General features: G+C 53.7%; 2 protein-coding genes across 6 annotated transcripts in view; one reads left to right on the top strand and one right to left on the bottom strand.

Annotated features, from left to right (window-relative positions):
• Window positions 1-5,095, bottom strand: part of WDR31 (WD repeat domain 31) — a 9,625-nt gene extending 4,530 nt beyond the window's left edge. Inside the window, exons 1-6 of one of the 5 annotated variants that reach the window (XM_057384903.1) lie at window positions 5,033-5,095; window positions 2,620-2,736; window positions 1,760-1,889; window positions 1,258-1,332; window positions 199-343; window positions 15-115 (exon numbers count right to left, since the gene is read on the bottom strand). In XM_057384903.1, the coding sequence (XP_057240886.1) occupies window positions 15-115; window positions 199-343; window positions 1,258-1,332; window positions 1,760-1,889; window positions 2,620-2,666 (498 nt within the window). In that variant the 5' untranslated portion in view covers window positions 2,667-2,736; window positions 5,033-5,095. Of the gene's footprint in view, window positions 1-14; window positions 116-198; window positions 344-1,257; window positions 1,333-1,759; window positions 1,890-2,619; window positions 2,782-3,759; window positions 3,887-5,032 lie in introns of those variants that run through there. The other 4 variants (XM_057384905.1, XM_057384901.1, XM_057384902.1 and 1 more) reach the window with 4 other exon arrangements.
• Window positions 5,096-5,135: 40 nt separating this feature from the next.
• Window positions 5,136-14,746, top strand: BSPRY (B-box and SPRY domain containing). The gene is made up of 6 exons (XM_057384900.1): window positions 5,136-5,210; window positions 5,888-5,986; window positions 7,017-7,247; window positions 8,683-8,708; window positions 9,795-9,919; window positions 13,919-14,746. The coding sequence occupies exons 1-6, from the start codon at window positions 5,187-5,189 to the stop codon at window positions 14,443-14,445; spliced, it is 1,032 nt and encodes a 343-aa protein (XP_057240883.1). The 5' UTR covers window positions 5,136-5,186; the 3' UTR covers window positions 14,446-14,746.
• Window positions 14,747-14,783: the final 37 nt, after the last annotated feature.

The following is a 14,783-nucleotide window of genomic DNA, read 5'->3' as shown; positions in this document are numbered from 1 at the left end:
GCAGCAGATCCTACCAGATTCCTGGAGATTGCAGCTCTGCCCAGGCACTCCCCGGTCTCAGTGTCCCACTTGCACACGGTGTTGTCTCGGGAGCCCGTGCACAGCTGGGAGGCGTCTGCAACCACGAGTTAACATCAAAAACAAGGCAAGGAAGGCTGACAGTCAATCCCTGGGKTCTGGGAGTGTGTTGTTCCTCACCTGGGCTCACAGCCAGCCCAGTAACAACCAGGTCATGTCCTGGGAAGTGCTGGCTTGGCCCCGAGGTCCCATGAAGCTCCCACATCATCACTGTCTTGTCCCGGGACGCGCTGAACACTCTGCTGGAGTCAAGGGCTGAGGTGACCTGCCAAGGAGCAGGAGGAGAAAATGGTGATCCTCCCACCATTTCACAGGGAGAACACAGCACTGCTGCTGTCCTGCCACAGCCCAAAACCCACCAGAACATGACTGGGGAGAGCCTGGCCTTCCAACTGTCCCGTGTCCCCTCAGAGCCAGGGAGCGGGATAGTGGATAGGTGCTCTCAGATCTTGTTCCTAGAAACTATTCATTTAATAGGAAAAACTTCCTTACAAAACCAAATGAGCCCAGTGCAGTTCCTTTGAGCACTGGGGTGAACAAAGTCCCCTTTGTCCCTGCAGTACCCACAGCCATGGGGACCCACTGGGGCTGTCCCCAGTGGAGGTGCATTGGCCACACCATGCACAGCTACACCCCCACTGCATGTCTGCTCTCCCAGGAGCCTGCTTGSCTTTGCCATCCCAATCTCAGAAAARAAATTARAGCCCTGYTGYTCCCAGAATATGTCAGGTATGGCACATGGTATGGGTATTCTCAGAATATATCAAACAGGTATGGCTTATTTGTAGAATAAAGTCAAGTCTAGCAGAATGAGACCTGAAAAAAAGTGAATGGTGTCTCTGCATCAAAAACTTCACCCCATAACTCATCCTGAGCTTTTGCTACATGGTCTCTTGCAGGGGAAGACAAGCCCGTGGTGAGGCTTCCTGCAGCCCAGCCTTGAGGTACCACTCTGTGCTGCTTCCCAAAGTATCTGCTGGGATCCTGGGAAAAACCCCATATGTTTTTATTGTAGGATCGTGAATGGGTAAGGCTGGAAAACACCTTTAGTGTTATCAAGTCCAGCTGTCCCCAGCTGGATGCCAAGAATACCCTGATCCCACTTCATGTGTGGGTGAYAAAGCAGTGCTCCATCACCCCTGGTTCTCCAACTCTGGAGGGAGACTCCGATGCTCTCACCTTGGTGACCTCGCGCTCGTGGCCGATGAAGCGATGCAGAGCAGCCCCGGACCTCCAGCTGCACACAGCCACACTCTGCAGGGACAGGGACAGGGGTCAGCAYGAGAGCAGGGCAGGRAGGAGWTTTCACATCYTTGGTTATGTCAGACCAAGGCTTGTGCATAGTCCACAGGATTGGGAGCAGGTTCGGCTGGTTTTCAGCTCCTAAAAACTGAAACATGTTTCAGTACAGCTCTCTGTAAAGCCAAGTGATGTAAGGGACACACCAGCAATCCCAAGCCTGGGTGGGAGCATTTGATGTGATAAGAGCTCTGGAGTGGTTATAAGATTTGGTACCATGTGCTTCAATGCATGCCCTCACTTTAAGCTCATTTTTCCTCTCTAATCCACAGACTGACACAGTTACCTTTCACAGAAACGTTCAAAGCTCACATTTAAACCTTGCTTTCAAACCTGTTGATACATTTYCCTGCCCCTGGGGATAGATAGATAGATACCTCACCTTATCCTTTCCTCCTGACACGCACAGGTCTGGTTTGAGAGCAGCCACAGAGGTGACAGCGTCGGTGTGAGCAGGGCTGTGCTGCTGGGAGGCACYGCTGGGTCCTGTCTGTCCCACGGAGCCATCGGCCCTGCAGGGGAACAGGGACAGCACTGGGAGCTGCAGGGTGCTGGGAGGCAAGGTCAGGGTGCCATTCCTGGACACCAGGGGCTGGGAGGTGGCACCCCTGGCATCATCTGACATGACAATATCTGTCTAAGAAAGCTAGAGAGAGGCTGTGAGGGAGATGGAGCAGATCTAGCCTACCTCCAGAACAGATGGATATTTAAATGTTTGCTCCCTCTGTGCTGGTGCAAAGAAGAAAAGAAATTTTGACCTCCCAGCCTCCATAGTCACTCACATGGGTCAGGCCCTGCTGCTGTCTGCTGTGACACCTCTCTGGCCACAAGTCCCCACCCCRCTGCCACCCCATGCTGCTCTCAGGCAGGGATCCCCCACCTTGCTGACAGGGACTGAATCGTTGCATCTGGGCAATGAAAGATGACGACAGTCTCTAAGATACAATAAAGCAGTTTGGATATTTGGGCCAAAGAGCCCCTCCTGAAGCTGTTCCCCTTCAGGGCTCTGCCCAGCCATCACAGTTACATGGTTGGCCACTCCTGTGAGCAACATTTGGGATTTCAGCACCCCAAAGAAGCTGAACAGACTTTATAAGTGATGATTAGAAATGAAAACCTGATTCAAACACACAATAATGAAACTAAACCACTGTGCTTGCTAAATCCTCTGGTCATTTGTGTTCTCTCTTCACTCTCACACCTGMTTTATTAACAAGACATTCTCTCCCAGTGTTGCTTTACCTGTATTTGGTGTTGTAGAAGCTGATTTTACTCTGTAGTTTTCCCATAGCCTTGGTAAGGAGCAGGCAGTAGTGGGTGTCACTTCAGCATCTCGGGCACTGGCTGTGGGGACACGACCTGTGGGTGAGGGGACATGGCATCACCAGCGATCCAGAGGGGGTTCTATCCAGAGGGGGTTCTGCTGGTACACATACAGGATAAGGTGCTGGAAACACATTATCTATATCCTAACTCATTTAGAATAAGACAAAAACCTCAGGGAAGGGGCCATCTAGAGGTCCTGAGTGAAACCTCCGGCTTAGACTGGAGCCAGCAGCAGGGTGAGGTTATTGGGAACTCATGCTGAGCTTAAAACAACCAAACTTAGTGAGGCCACAGCAGAGATGGAGCTGCTGCCTGCCATTCTTTATACCTCCTCTTARTCCTGTATCTGCTCTGGACTTCCACATATCCTGGAGATCCCAGTTTTGGGATTGRTGAAGGCAAACACCTTCAGACTGAAGCTTGTTAAATGACTGGTGGGGCCAAATGCAGACACAGGCAACCCCAGCTCAGCTGAGACAACCTGACACTTCTTGAAGTGATCTTTCCATGATCTGAGGAGCACTTTGGGAAGAGTTTCCACGTCCAAACACCAATTCCAGACAAGACAAGACCGTGTGGATAACCCAATGCATCCAGCAAATACTGGGGCCAGGCTGGGGCCAGACTGCCCTGTCCCTCCCAAGAGAAGCCAGAACAGCCAGACCCTGCACCAGCGCCCACCCAGGTGAGGAGCAGCATCCCTCCCTCATGTCCTCATGGGTCACAGACAGAGCAGAAACCTGTSTCAGTGACAGTGAATTGTCACAGACAATAATTAGCTGCTGCTTAACTTGAGGCACACTAATTGGATTTAGTCTGTACTTTGTGTGTGTTGGCATCCCCATCTTCGGTGGCTGTAGCATTTTGCTAATCAAAATCAGGGGGAAAACCCCACCTGCTTTTTWTTTCCAGCACAAAACTGCTTGAAGGCTCTGCCCACAAAAAAAAAAAGTGAAAAACAGATTCTGGAAGCACTGAGTAAAAGGGGCTGGGTTTCTACAAAATTCCCTTTCTAATTTTACCCTGACRGCCTTTGTGATTAGCAATTAGTAATACCCAGTTAATCTCCTGCTGTTCTATCCGTGAGTTTGCATGTTCTGAAGATGTGAGGAGTGATCAATCTCACAGCTGAGGGGCTGTGATAATTTGGCAATTCACGCTCAATCACACTGAGTGCCACAATCGTTTCAGTCCATTGGGGACGCGATTTTTCTCTGACAGTGGGAGAACTCCGGAAGCTGCAAAACAAGATTCCAGGGAAAGCTGAGTGTGAATTCGGAATGTTTAATTGTGATGGTTACTGTTTCCACGCAGCAGTTAGTTAATGTCCATCCCCAGCTGTACATCGCTCACAGAGAGCTGTAGAGTCCACGGGAGGCTGCAGGGAAGGTGGGAGCTCTGTCCTGTGTCTCACTGGGTCCTGCCTCGTCCCCACTGCAAGGAAAAAGAGATTTTTCTGCCCGCTGGATGAGAACAGCACTCAGGCAGGATTTCCATACAAGATTTTGCTGTCTCTATCCCAACACGCGTTTATCCAGTACCTGCTCCACCACAAACCTCTAAAAACTCAGGGATCCTACAGAATCTGAAGCACACAAAGCTTAACCTCCAGGAGCCAGAGTTTCACGCTGGAGGATCCCCTTATCCTCCCTTCCCCCCCAAATGCATTGCTTGACAGAAATCAAGCACATTTTTAATTGAATTGCTTTTAAAAAATAAGCCACACTGCTGCCTCCACCTGTCCAGGCTCTGCAGTGAAACCTGTACCATGAGATAGGGAATGAAAACAGCCACAGCAGCAGCACAGGGACCACAGCAGAGCTGCTCCATCCTCATGGGGGAATGARCATCCCTTTGAGCAGGGTGTTGGACCAGCTTTGGGGAGGATGGGGGACATCCTGGTTTCCTAGAGCTGGAGGTAACCCTAAAATGGTGGTGGCAGCTGTCTGTGACTGGGGGTGGCCCTGTGGGGTCAGTGGGATCACCCCGTGTCTCTATGGATGGGGGTCTCCCTGTGGGGTCAGTGGGATCATCCCGGGTCCCTATGGATGGGCGTGACCCTGTGGGGTCAGTGGGATCATCCCGGGTCCCTATGGATGGGGATGGCCCTGTGGGGGGTCAGGGGGATCATCCCGTGTCCCTATGGATGGGGGTGGCCCTGTGGGGTCAGTGGGATCATCCCGGGTTCCCGCGGCTGGGGATCCCCTCCTGGGCCATGTGTGGCAGCCTGGCAGGGACGAGACGGGCGCGGCCTCGGAAAGGTTTGGGAACAAACGCGTCCCTGCTCTGAGGCAGCCCCAGCCCAGGCCCGGCCCCGCCGCGCACTCACCGGCCCCGGAGCCGTCCCGCCCGAGCCGCCGCCCGCTCCCTGCTCCCGGCTCCCGGCTCCTGGCTGCCGGCTCCCGGGCCGGGGCGGAGCCGAGCGGGGAGCGCCGAGCGCGGCCGGGCGGGGCCGCCACCCCCGCGGCAGGTGCGGGCACAGCATGGCCCGGGCGGAGCGGCTGCGGGTGAGCGGCTGAGGGGAGCCCGGGGCTGAGGGGAGCCTGGGGCCGCGCGGGGCTGAGGGGAGCCCGGGGGCCGCGAGGGACGGGCGGGTGTGGCGCTGTGAGGGGCTCCCGGTGGGTATGGGCGTCCCTGGGGGCTGTGAGACCGTGGAGGGATGTGGGCGTCCCTGGGGAGGTGTGCGGCTCCCTGAGGGAGCGTGGGGGTCCCTGTGGGTTTTGGGTCGTGGGGGAACGTGGGGATTTCTGTGCGGGTACGAGACCACAGGGGGTGTGGGGGTGCCCTGTGGGCTGTGGGACCCTGGGGGTCTCTGGCAGGGTGTGGAGGTCCCGGACGGTGTGTGGGGACTCTGGGAGGTTGTAGGGCCGTGGGGGTCCCTGGCAGGTGTGGGGCCATGGGGGTGGTTCCCGTGGCGAGCTGGGTTCTCTGGGGAACCCCTGGGGGGGTGTGGGCCCACCCARGGTTGGGGATGGGGGCTATGGGTGGGGCTCCCGGCAGATGTGGGGCTGTGGGGGGCCCCGATGGGGTGTGGGGCCATGTGAGGGGCTCCCCATGGGGAAGGGGCTCTCTGTAGGGCAGTGCAGGAGGACCGGGGGGTGTGGGTGTGGGTGTGGGGTGGCTGTCGCGGGGCTTGGGGCTCCGTCCCGGCCCACATCCATCATTGTGCTGCTTCGTGCCCCAGAACAAGCTCGTGGACCGGTGCGAGCGGCTCCAGCTGCAGAGCGCAGCCATCGCCCGGCACGTGGATGAGGTGCTGCCTGCCAAGGACCAGGGCGTCCTGGTGAGTCCATGCGGCTGGTCCCGCCTGCTCTCTGCTCGCCATTCCTGGCTCAGCTTCTGAAAGGGCTCTTTGGAATGCAGGTGTTGCCCACTCCTATCCCACAGCTGTAGAAATCAGGTGCCAGGGTGTGCCTGCAATTCCTGCTTCATTTGCCTAAAAAATCTGCACAGGCAATTGTGTGAATATACAGCAATCAAGCATCCCACCAGGATCGTGCCTTAGAATTCCTGGTTTTATTTGTTCCTTGCTGTCATTKAGGATGAGGACAAAGAACAGTGATAGAATCATAGAATTCCAGACTGGTTTGGGTTGGAAGGGATCTTAAAGACCACCTAGTTCCATCCCTCTACCATGGGCAGGGAAAATTTCCACTATCCTAKGTTGCTCCAAGCCCCGTCCARCCTGGCYTTGGACAMTTCCAGGGAACCAGGGGCAGCCACAGCTTCTCTTAGCACCCTGCACCAAGGCCTCCCCACCCTCACAGGGAAGAATTTCTTCCCAATATCYCATCTSYCCCAGCCCTCTGTTCAGTGGGAAGCCTTTCCTGCTTGTCCTGTTTCTCTAGGCACTTGTCTCAAGCACCTCTCCAGCTCTGTTGGAGACCCTTTATGCAWTKGAAGGGGYYCTAAATTCTCCCTRGAGCCTTCTCTTCTCCAGGCTGAGCAGCCCCAGCTCCCTCAGCCTGTTCTCATGTTTCTCAYCAATAGTGAATCCATGGAGATTTACTGGGGGAAAGGACTCTGGTCCCTCGCAGGCTGTCACTAACCAGGACTGGCTGAGGAGGCAATGGGCAGGTTTGGGACTGGTATCATGCCAGTTGCTGTGGCCTGGGCTCAGTTAACAGAGTAGCACTAGTGGCTGAGCGAGCCCATGGAGAACCAACAGAAGGAGCTGGGGCTCCTCTTGGGGCTGGATCCAGGCTGATGCTCCTCCTGTGCCCTCTTGGGGCTGGATCCAGGCTGATACTCCTCCTGTGCCCTCTTGGGGCTGGATCCAGGCTGATGCTCCTCCTGTGTCCTTGCCGTGACAGAGTGCAGCCCATGCGGCGCGGGAGCTGGTGGTCCAGAGGCTGCTCTTTGTGGGCAAGGCGTGTGAGAACGAGGAGCAGCGGCTGCTGGAGAAGGTGCATGCGGAGGAGGAACGAGCCCACCAGAGCATCCTCACGCAGCAGGTGCACTGGACAGAGGCTCTGCACAAGCTGGGCGCCCTCCGCACCTACCTGGTGGACATGATCACCAACCTGGATGACCAGGGCCTGCTGGTGAGTACTGCTCTGTGTGCTGAGGCAGCCCACAGGTGACCTGGACTTTTTTGTTACGGGATTGAAATGCAGTGATCAGCAGCTGCTGTGCTGACAGCAGGGAGGCAGAGGTGGACAGGACATACATTTGCAGCTCTAGCTCAGAGAACCTCCTTGACTTGGTCCTAATAAGYCCCTGTGGTTTCCTGGTGCTTCATAGAGCATCTGCTCTGCCTGATCCTGCTCTTGCTTGCAGTGAGGTCCAGAACCACCCAGGCTCAGGTCTCCAGCTCTGGGCTTGTAGCTGCCCTTAGGCTGGACAGCCAGGACAGCTTTGGGTTGAGAGCYGCTCTTAGAGCAGTTAATTGTGCCAACCATTTGTATGGTGTGCCGTTTTAATCAAAACTGACCCTCAGAAGCACCTGCAGCTCTTTTGGAAAGTCCCCTGTGTTGCCTGGCATAGGCCCGTTAGGGGTATTTGCTGTGAAAAGCAGCCTGAACTTCCCCTTGCTCAGTTCCTTCTCTGGTTATTAAATGGTCTGGGGTCACCCAGGCAGTTCCTCTCATTTYAGATGTGAGCAGGTCTGCCTTGCACCACTGTGCTCAGCCTCTTCTTCCCACATGTATCTTTGTGAGGAGGTGAACAGCAGCTCAGCTTGGAAAACAGACCTGATCCCATGGAAAGAGGAAAGATGTTCCTTTGAAAGGAAAGACATTTCCTGTCCTGCCCCAGCACCTTGATATGCTGGGCTGTAGCTGCACCATAAAGAGGAGAGGTTGGAGAGCAGGATTCATCAGCTGCCTGTAGCAGAGAACAGCCACACCCTCGGTTTCTCCTTTTGCCACATARTGGAGGGGAATTAGGGGATCATGTGTTCTCCACTTGGATTGTTGGTGTTGGCACTTGTGTCTATCTGGAACCAACATGTACCACGCCACAGAAAAGCCAAAGGCATGCAGAGCACTCTGCTGCTCAGATTTGAGCAGGGATCAGGTATTTTCTTATCACTTTGCTGTATCTTGAGAATGCCTTGCGGCCAGCAGGTATAGAATCAAGTGGGACTGACCACAGGGTCACCCAACTCTTGGCTTTGTCCCTCTGCAGCCTCTCCCCTATGCTGAAAGCCCTGGGGTTGTTTGCTGGGAGCACAGRCTGTACCTGCAATGTGCCCTAGTGGGGTGGGGCAGAGAGGACAGCAGACAGTGCCTCAACCACATGTGCAATGTATTGCCATCAGKTATTCCCACTCATTTTCTGAGTTGGGAAGTGGGAAGTGCTGCAGCTGAAGAAAATGGGTGTTGGGTGCTCCCCTCTTTCCTAGGGCTGGTGTTGGGGTGAAGGGTGGCTTCTCTGGGTCAGGAAGGGGAACTGCTCCCTGGGTCCCCGGTTTGCTGTGTTTGGGATGTCATCTGTGGGGATTTCAGCTGTGATGACTCTCTCTCTCCTTGTCCCCAGCGTGCAGAACAAGAGATCTTCGAGAGGTCAGTACCCAGCTGCTCCTGGTCCTTTCCCTGCTTCACTCCTGCATCTGTGCCATCTGTGCTGTGTGCCATGGCTCAGGCACCCCATGACACCACTTTCCTGCCTCGTGCTGCTTTTGTTGTGGACAAGGACAGAGCGCAGAGTTGCCAGCGTCTTGTCTCTGCTCCGCGTGCTGTGCTGCACCTGGAGATGCTCCATGTGCTTTGCCAGATCAGCAGCCCTTCCTATGGGAGTACTCCAGCTCCTTAGAAAACCACAGGCTTTGCTGGGGATGGAGCAAGCCTGTCCCAGGCTGTTGGCAGGAGGTGGGATGGTCTCTCTGGGATGCTGGTGTGCCCCTCTGGCACAGCATCTTCGCAGCTCTGTATGGGTAGGGAAAGCCAAGTGCAGGTGTCAGGGTCCCCAGTAGCCCCATTGGTGACACTGGGCTGCCTTTCCCTGAGGAGGCACCTTGGTGGCTGTGTTTTTTTTAAAATTTATCTAATTTTATGTAAGTCCTGTATTTCTGTGGCTGCTGTGAGGGTGCTGGCCCTGGCTGCACTGTGCTGCCCAGAGGGCTCATGGGGGTATTTGTGCCTGTGGAGAGTATGGAATGTGYCACAGCACATCACCAGCACCCTGTGCCACAGCCTGTCCTCACAGCCATGAGTTCTGTGGGTGCTGCAGGCCAKGGGAACCTGCAAACCCCTGCATGAAACCTGGTGTCCTGGCTTGCTTTGAGCTCAGACCATGGGGCTCTGGCAATAGAGGGAAATCWGATTCTCTCTCTGTTCATTGTGCTGCCTGGGTACTCTGATGGCTGCTCTCAGACACATTTATTTACCCTGTGTCTGCTGAGTGACAAGCTGTTGACTCAGGCTGCTGGGATGTGTTTTACAACACTGCAGCCCTTTCACAAGGAACTGTAAGCAAARCCAACCGAAAGTATCACTCACGGTGAGAGCTGGCCCAGACACCCCTGCTGTGGTCTCTCTGCAGCCAGAGCTCCTCTTTACCCTCTCCCATACCTCCTCGTGAYCTTTATAAATGCCTTCCAGCATAATAAATCATTGTATTTTGAAACAATTCTTGTTTTCCTTTGCTAGGACAGAGGTGGCGGAGGGAATCTTGGAGCCACAGGAGTCCCTGAAGTTAAACTTTAATCAGACCTGTGTTCAGAGTCCACTGCTGCATCGACTGTGGGCCTCTGCTGTGCTCTGCTGCCTCTCAGGTCAGTGTCTTGCTCACATCTCATGTGCTTTAGGGATTCCTGCACACTCATTTGTGTTGTGCCCAAAGAAACACCCTTGTGCTGTGTCAAAACTTCCTGATGCTGTGTTCCTGCCCCTCTGCTCCCCCAGCCCCTGCTTGTTTCTGAGAGCACTCCAATCAGGGAGGCAGCAGCAGCTGTGGRAGGTTTAGGGGGAGCAACAGCTCCAAGCAGATTTGTGGCTCAGAGGATAAAACTGGAGTTTGAAAAGATTGTGTGTTTTATCAGCTCTGTGGCTTTAATGTTGCGTGGTTTCTCTTGCTGTTTCCGGGTCTTGTGGTGACAGCAGTGAAGCTGATGCTGCTGTGGGAATCTGTCACAGAAATCTCTGTTCAYAACATTTAACATTGGGCTGCTGGGGATTTTGACAGGATGAGTTCTTCTGTGGGGTGTGTATGAGACTCTGACCAGTGCAGTGAGCTTTCTGATCACAAGCTGAAGTTGTGGCTGTGCACGAGCTGGTGGTTCTGGAGGTGTTTGTGCTCTGGYTCAGCTGCTGCTGTACAGCTGAGGCTGCACTGGAGGCATTGGCCAGACTCTGGGACTGGTTTACCGGGTTGCTGCTTGTTGTTTTAAATAGGGAAAAGATGTTTTTCTTCCGTTTGTGATGTGCTTGGATGGTTGGTTGTGAAATGTTTGCTTTTACTCTGGCTTTCAATCTATTGTTAGGGTGTTTCAAATGTATTTTTTGTTTCTCAGAGATAGCAACATTGTTCATAATTTGCCCTGTGAACAATCCCTAGGGTGGTTTTTTCCGAAACTTCTGCACTAAATTCTGATTTCTGCTCATCCTGCKGTGATTCTGATGAGCTGTTTCCGGTTTTCCCCTGTTTTATCTCCAAGGTCTGAACTTCAGGCTTTTATTGCTCTCAGTTTTAAGTATTAGCTTGAGAATCTGTGCCTACCAAGCACTACCATCCTATGCAGTTTCTTCTGCTGCAAAYTCTGGTGTTGCTCTCCCTTTGTGATTCATTTCCCTCTTTGGAATCTGTGAGTGCTGGCAGTCATGGAAAGGGTCCCTGCCCATGGCAGGGGTTGGGACTAGGGGATCTTTAAGGTCCTTTCCAACTCAAATCACTCTCTGTCACACAGAATTCCACAATCACTGAGGCTGGGAAGGACCTTCAAGATCATCAAATCCAACCTGTGACCAACCCAGTGACCAGAGCACTGAGTGCCACATCCAGGCATTCCTTGAGCACCTCTAGGGATGGTGATTCCACCAACTCCCTGGTCACCCCCTTCCAATGTTTAACAACCCTTTCAGTGAAGGAATTCTTCCTGAAAGAATCAGTCAAGCAGGTTCTAAATATTCAGAACCATGCAGTCAAGCAGGAAGCCTTTCACTAATTTTCTTTGTTGTGACAGAGCTTTTGTAAGGATTCYTCTCCCAGTGGTATCCTTGTGAAATGTAATGACTCCAAGGCATTTGAATCTTGTGGGGGTGTGCTGATGCGTGTATTACACAGGAATTTCATTCTGTTTGGGTTTTTCTGAGTGTGTGGTTACATTTCACATGTCATTACTGCATGCTGGGGATGCCTGGTGTATCCTTGCAGATCTCATCAGTCCACAGCTCATCCTGGACCGGGCCTTAGAGATTTAATATTAAATCCRGTAGTTTGAGCTTTCCTTAAAACACAGTAATGTTAAGTGTCACTTTGTGGTCCCTTCTCCCAAAGGCAGRTGAGCAGGTGGCTGTCTCATTTATTTGCTTGAAAACAGAAAATTCCAAGCCTTGATGGCTTGCTCTATAACCTCTCACAAACTTGGAAAGCAGCAGGCAAAAGAGCCTCCATTTCACTCTCAAAAATAAACACGATTCCTTTGATGCCTTCACTTGGCATCCAGGCTTCTGTGTCACTTCCATTTGGGGTTGGCAGCTTCTTCCTTACACCCAGAAGTGATGCAAATCTCCTGGCACCATTTTGGGAGAATCTCTGTTCTTGGGAACTTGGATTTTTAGAAGCAGTCAGATGTGCTGCAGCTCACACATTTGAGCTTCCCAGAGTTGTTAACCAGGGGAATTTATTGTCCCAGTATCACTCATCTCCCAAGGSCATCTCGATGGATACAGGACACAGAGAAAAAAGACTTGGGGAAGAGTTGAATTGCCAGTAGAATAATTCATCAGAATATATGGGAAAATCCAGGGTGCAGATGTAATCATGACAAAACACCAGTGTGAGTGGCAAAATTCACGGATCTGAATTACTCTGCTGTTGCTTTGCCAGCACTTCCCCTCCCTCAGATGCTCCCCTGGAAGTGCAGTTTCACAGTGGAGCTACGTGGGTGTCACAGGGATGGTGTTTCCCTGTGTGGACCACCAGAAYACAGCCCAGGTTAGGCGTGTATTGCACAATAAGTTCTGCCAGAGCAAGATAAAGTCTGGTGCTGCTCTGTTTTCTATGAATTCAGARCAGCATTTGACTTCCTGGAAAGCCGCCCTGCACACCAGCAGCGTGGGCAGCCCCAGAACCTGTGGAGAGCTTGGGTTTGGCTGCTGTGTGGGGAAATAAATCATCAAATGAATGAGGCTGGCAGCTCCTGCTGAAAGAAATGCTGGCTTCAGCTTCCCTTTGGGCTCACTCTTGCCTGCAATAAYTCCTATCTAACATGCACAGGTGCATGGCACTGACATGCAAAAGGTTAATTCAGCCTTGGTTCATCTGCCAAGGAGCAGCTGGGCAGGTGCAGCCTGAGGAAAACCTGGAGCATGGCTGCTGCTACTGTTGGGTGCTGTCTGCTGTTAGAGGGATGCTGCCCTGGGTCCTGGAGCAGGGTGGGCTCTGGGATGACCCTGTTCAGGTAATCCTTTGGTTCTTTAAGGGSTCATCCTGCCATGTGCTGGATGCTGAGCAGAGGGTGTTGAGCAATGGCCAGCATTGGCATGACAGGGTACAGCCTGCTGGCRGGGCTGGGAGAGCCACTGACTCACCCACTCCAGCCCCATTTCCATGGTGGTTTAAGACCTAAAATGACTGAAGTGAGGGTGGGGGAAGGCAGGGCAAGGAAGGGAATCTGCTGGCAGGAACTGGGGCTTCTCAGGAGCAGGTGAGTCTGCTGGGCATCAGCCTCACCCCTGCTTCACAAATTTAGGGAGYGAGGGGCACACTTGTGCAGTTACTCAGTGCTTGCACTGAGAGGGATCTTAGGGGAATCATGCAACCAGGGCAGGGCCATGMCCTTAGATGTCTTTTCCAACCTTAACAATCTTATAATTCCGTGCTTTTGAAGKGGTACAGATCTGCAGCGGGTAGAGTGTCCTCTGGCCAGCCTGGTTCTTCCCAGGCTGCTGCTGGCAGGGTTAAGGTAGCTGGGTACCCCCTTCTTTCACAGCAAAGCCAGATCGAGCCATGCTTATCTCTAAGCCTGGTGCCACCTCCCCCTCTTTCCTCCCAGTACCTCAGGGTGGGTTGATTAACACCTGGGGCTTTGTAGCAGAAAAGAGATTTCCYTGCCTGGCCCTCTCCATCCCTCCCCAGTCCTGTTTTTCCGGCTTTGCAGGTTTCTGCACACAGCCCTTCCATTCTTGTCAGGCTCCTGGCCCCCCTGGTTGGGGGAGGAGCAGCCAGGTCCTGCTCCGCCACCTGGAAAGGACAGGAACTGTGGTTTGGATCTCTCCCAAATGTGGGATGAACTCAGCATGCTGAGTTCTGTTGTGTGGAGAGTCAGGCCAGGGTCAGAGAAAGAAGAGCCGGGCTTCTAGTGCAAGGTGGAGAGGTGTCTGGTGAGTTTGGGCTTCGGTGAGTCTCTGCCTTGTTCTGGCCCTGGCTGAGAGGAGAGGCTGTGGCACCCAGCCTGAGCCCCCAGCACTGTCAGCCTGGGGAGCAGATGGGGCTCCAGGAGTGATGTGTGAGGAGAGRGTTGTTGCTCTTGTGCTTCTGATGGCCATGGCTACTTCAGGTTGTTCAGGTGGTGGCCACCAAGTCAGTGCTTACCATGTGGCTTCCCTTGCAGGCTCACAGGAGATTCAYATAGATGAGAAAACCCTGAGCCCTCAGCTCAGCCTGTCGGAAGACAAAAGAACCCTGACCTTCAGTCCCAAGAAAGCCAAGGTGGACTYGGACTGCCCCGAGCGGTTTGACCACTGGCCCAACGCTTTGGCCACTGCACCTTTCCACTCGGGGATCTGTGCATGGAAGGTCAGCGTGGAGCAGAGCTGTGCCTACAAGCTGGGGGTTTGCTACAGCTCCGTGCCCAGGAAGGGCTCTGCCAACGAAGGCCGCCTGGGCTTCAACGCCGTCTCCTGGGTGTTCTCACGCTACGACAAAGAATTCCGCTTCCTGCACGCGGGACAGCCGCAGCCTGTGGAGCTGATCAAGGCCCCCACAGAGATTGGGGTCCTGCTGGACTTTGGGGCAGGAGAGCTGCTCTTCTACGACCCAGACTCCTGCACTATCCTCTTCTCCCACCGTGAGGCCTTCGCGGAGCCCGTCTATCCCGTCTTTGCCGTGGCACACCAGGGCATCTCGCTGGTGCCGTGAGCGGGGTGTGTGACTGTGTGTGCTCTGCACAGTGCCTGGGTGCAAAAGAGCCCGKGCAGGGCTAGGGGCTGTGTACAAGGGCCTTCAGACAACACCTGTCTTCACACCACAGCTGTTCCTCACGTGTTTTCTGCAGCTTTCCTCTCCTCCCAGAGCTTACAYCCTGTGTGGGGGTGAGGGGTCAGGTAATGCCTGGCTGGGCCAACTACTCTTGGGTGAATTGTTTAATTTCTGCCTGGCCAAAGGCAGCTTTCCAGCTTGCTGCTGAGCTGTGGGAAATGGGAGAAACAGTGAGATATGTATGGAGAAATGGCTGGGAGGAGGCCTGYGGAAAGGGA

Source organism: Malurus melanocephalus, unplaced genomic scaffold, assembly GCF_030028575.1.
Source record: "Malurus melanocephalus ecotype Western Australia unplaced genomic scaffold, MMel_1.1 scaffold_757, whole genome shotgun sequence".
Taxonomy (NCBI): Eukaryota; Metazoa; Chordata; class Aves; order Passeriformes; family Maluridae; genus Malurus; species Malurus melanocephalus.
Note: the sequence above shows the minus strand (reverse complement) of the source record. Positions and strands in the feature narration are given on the sequence as shown.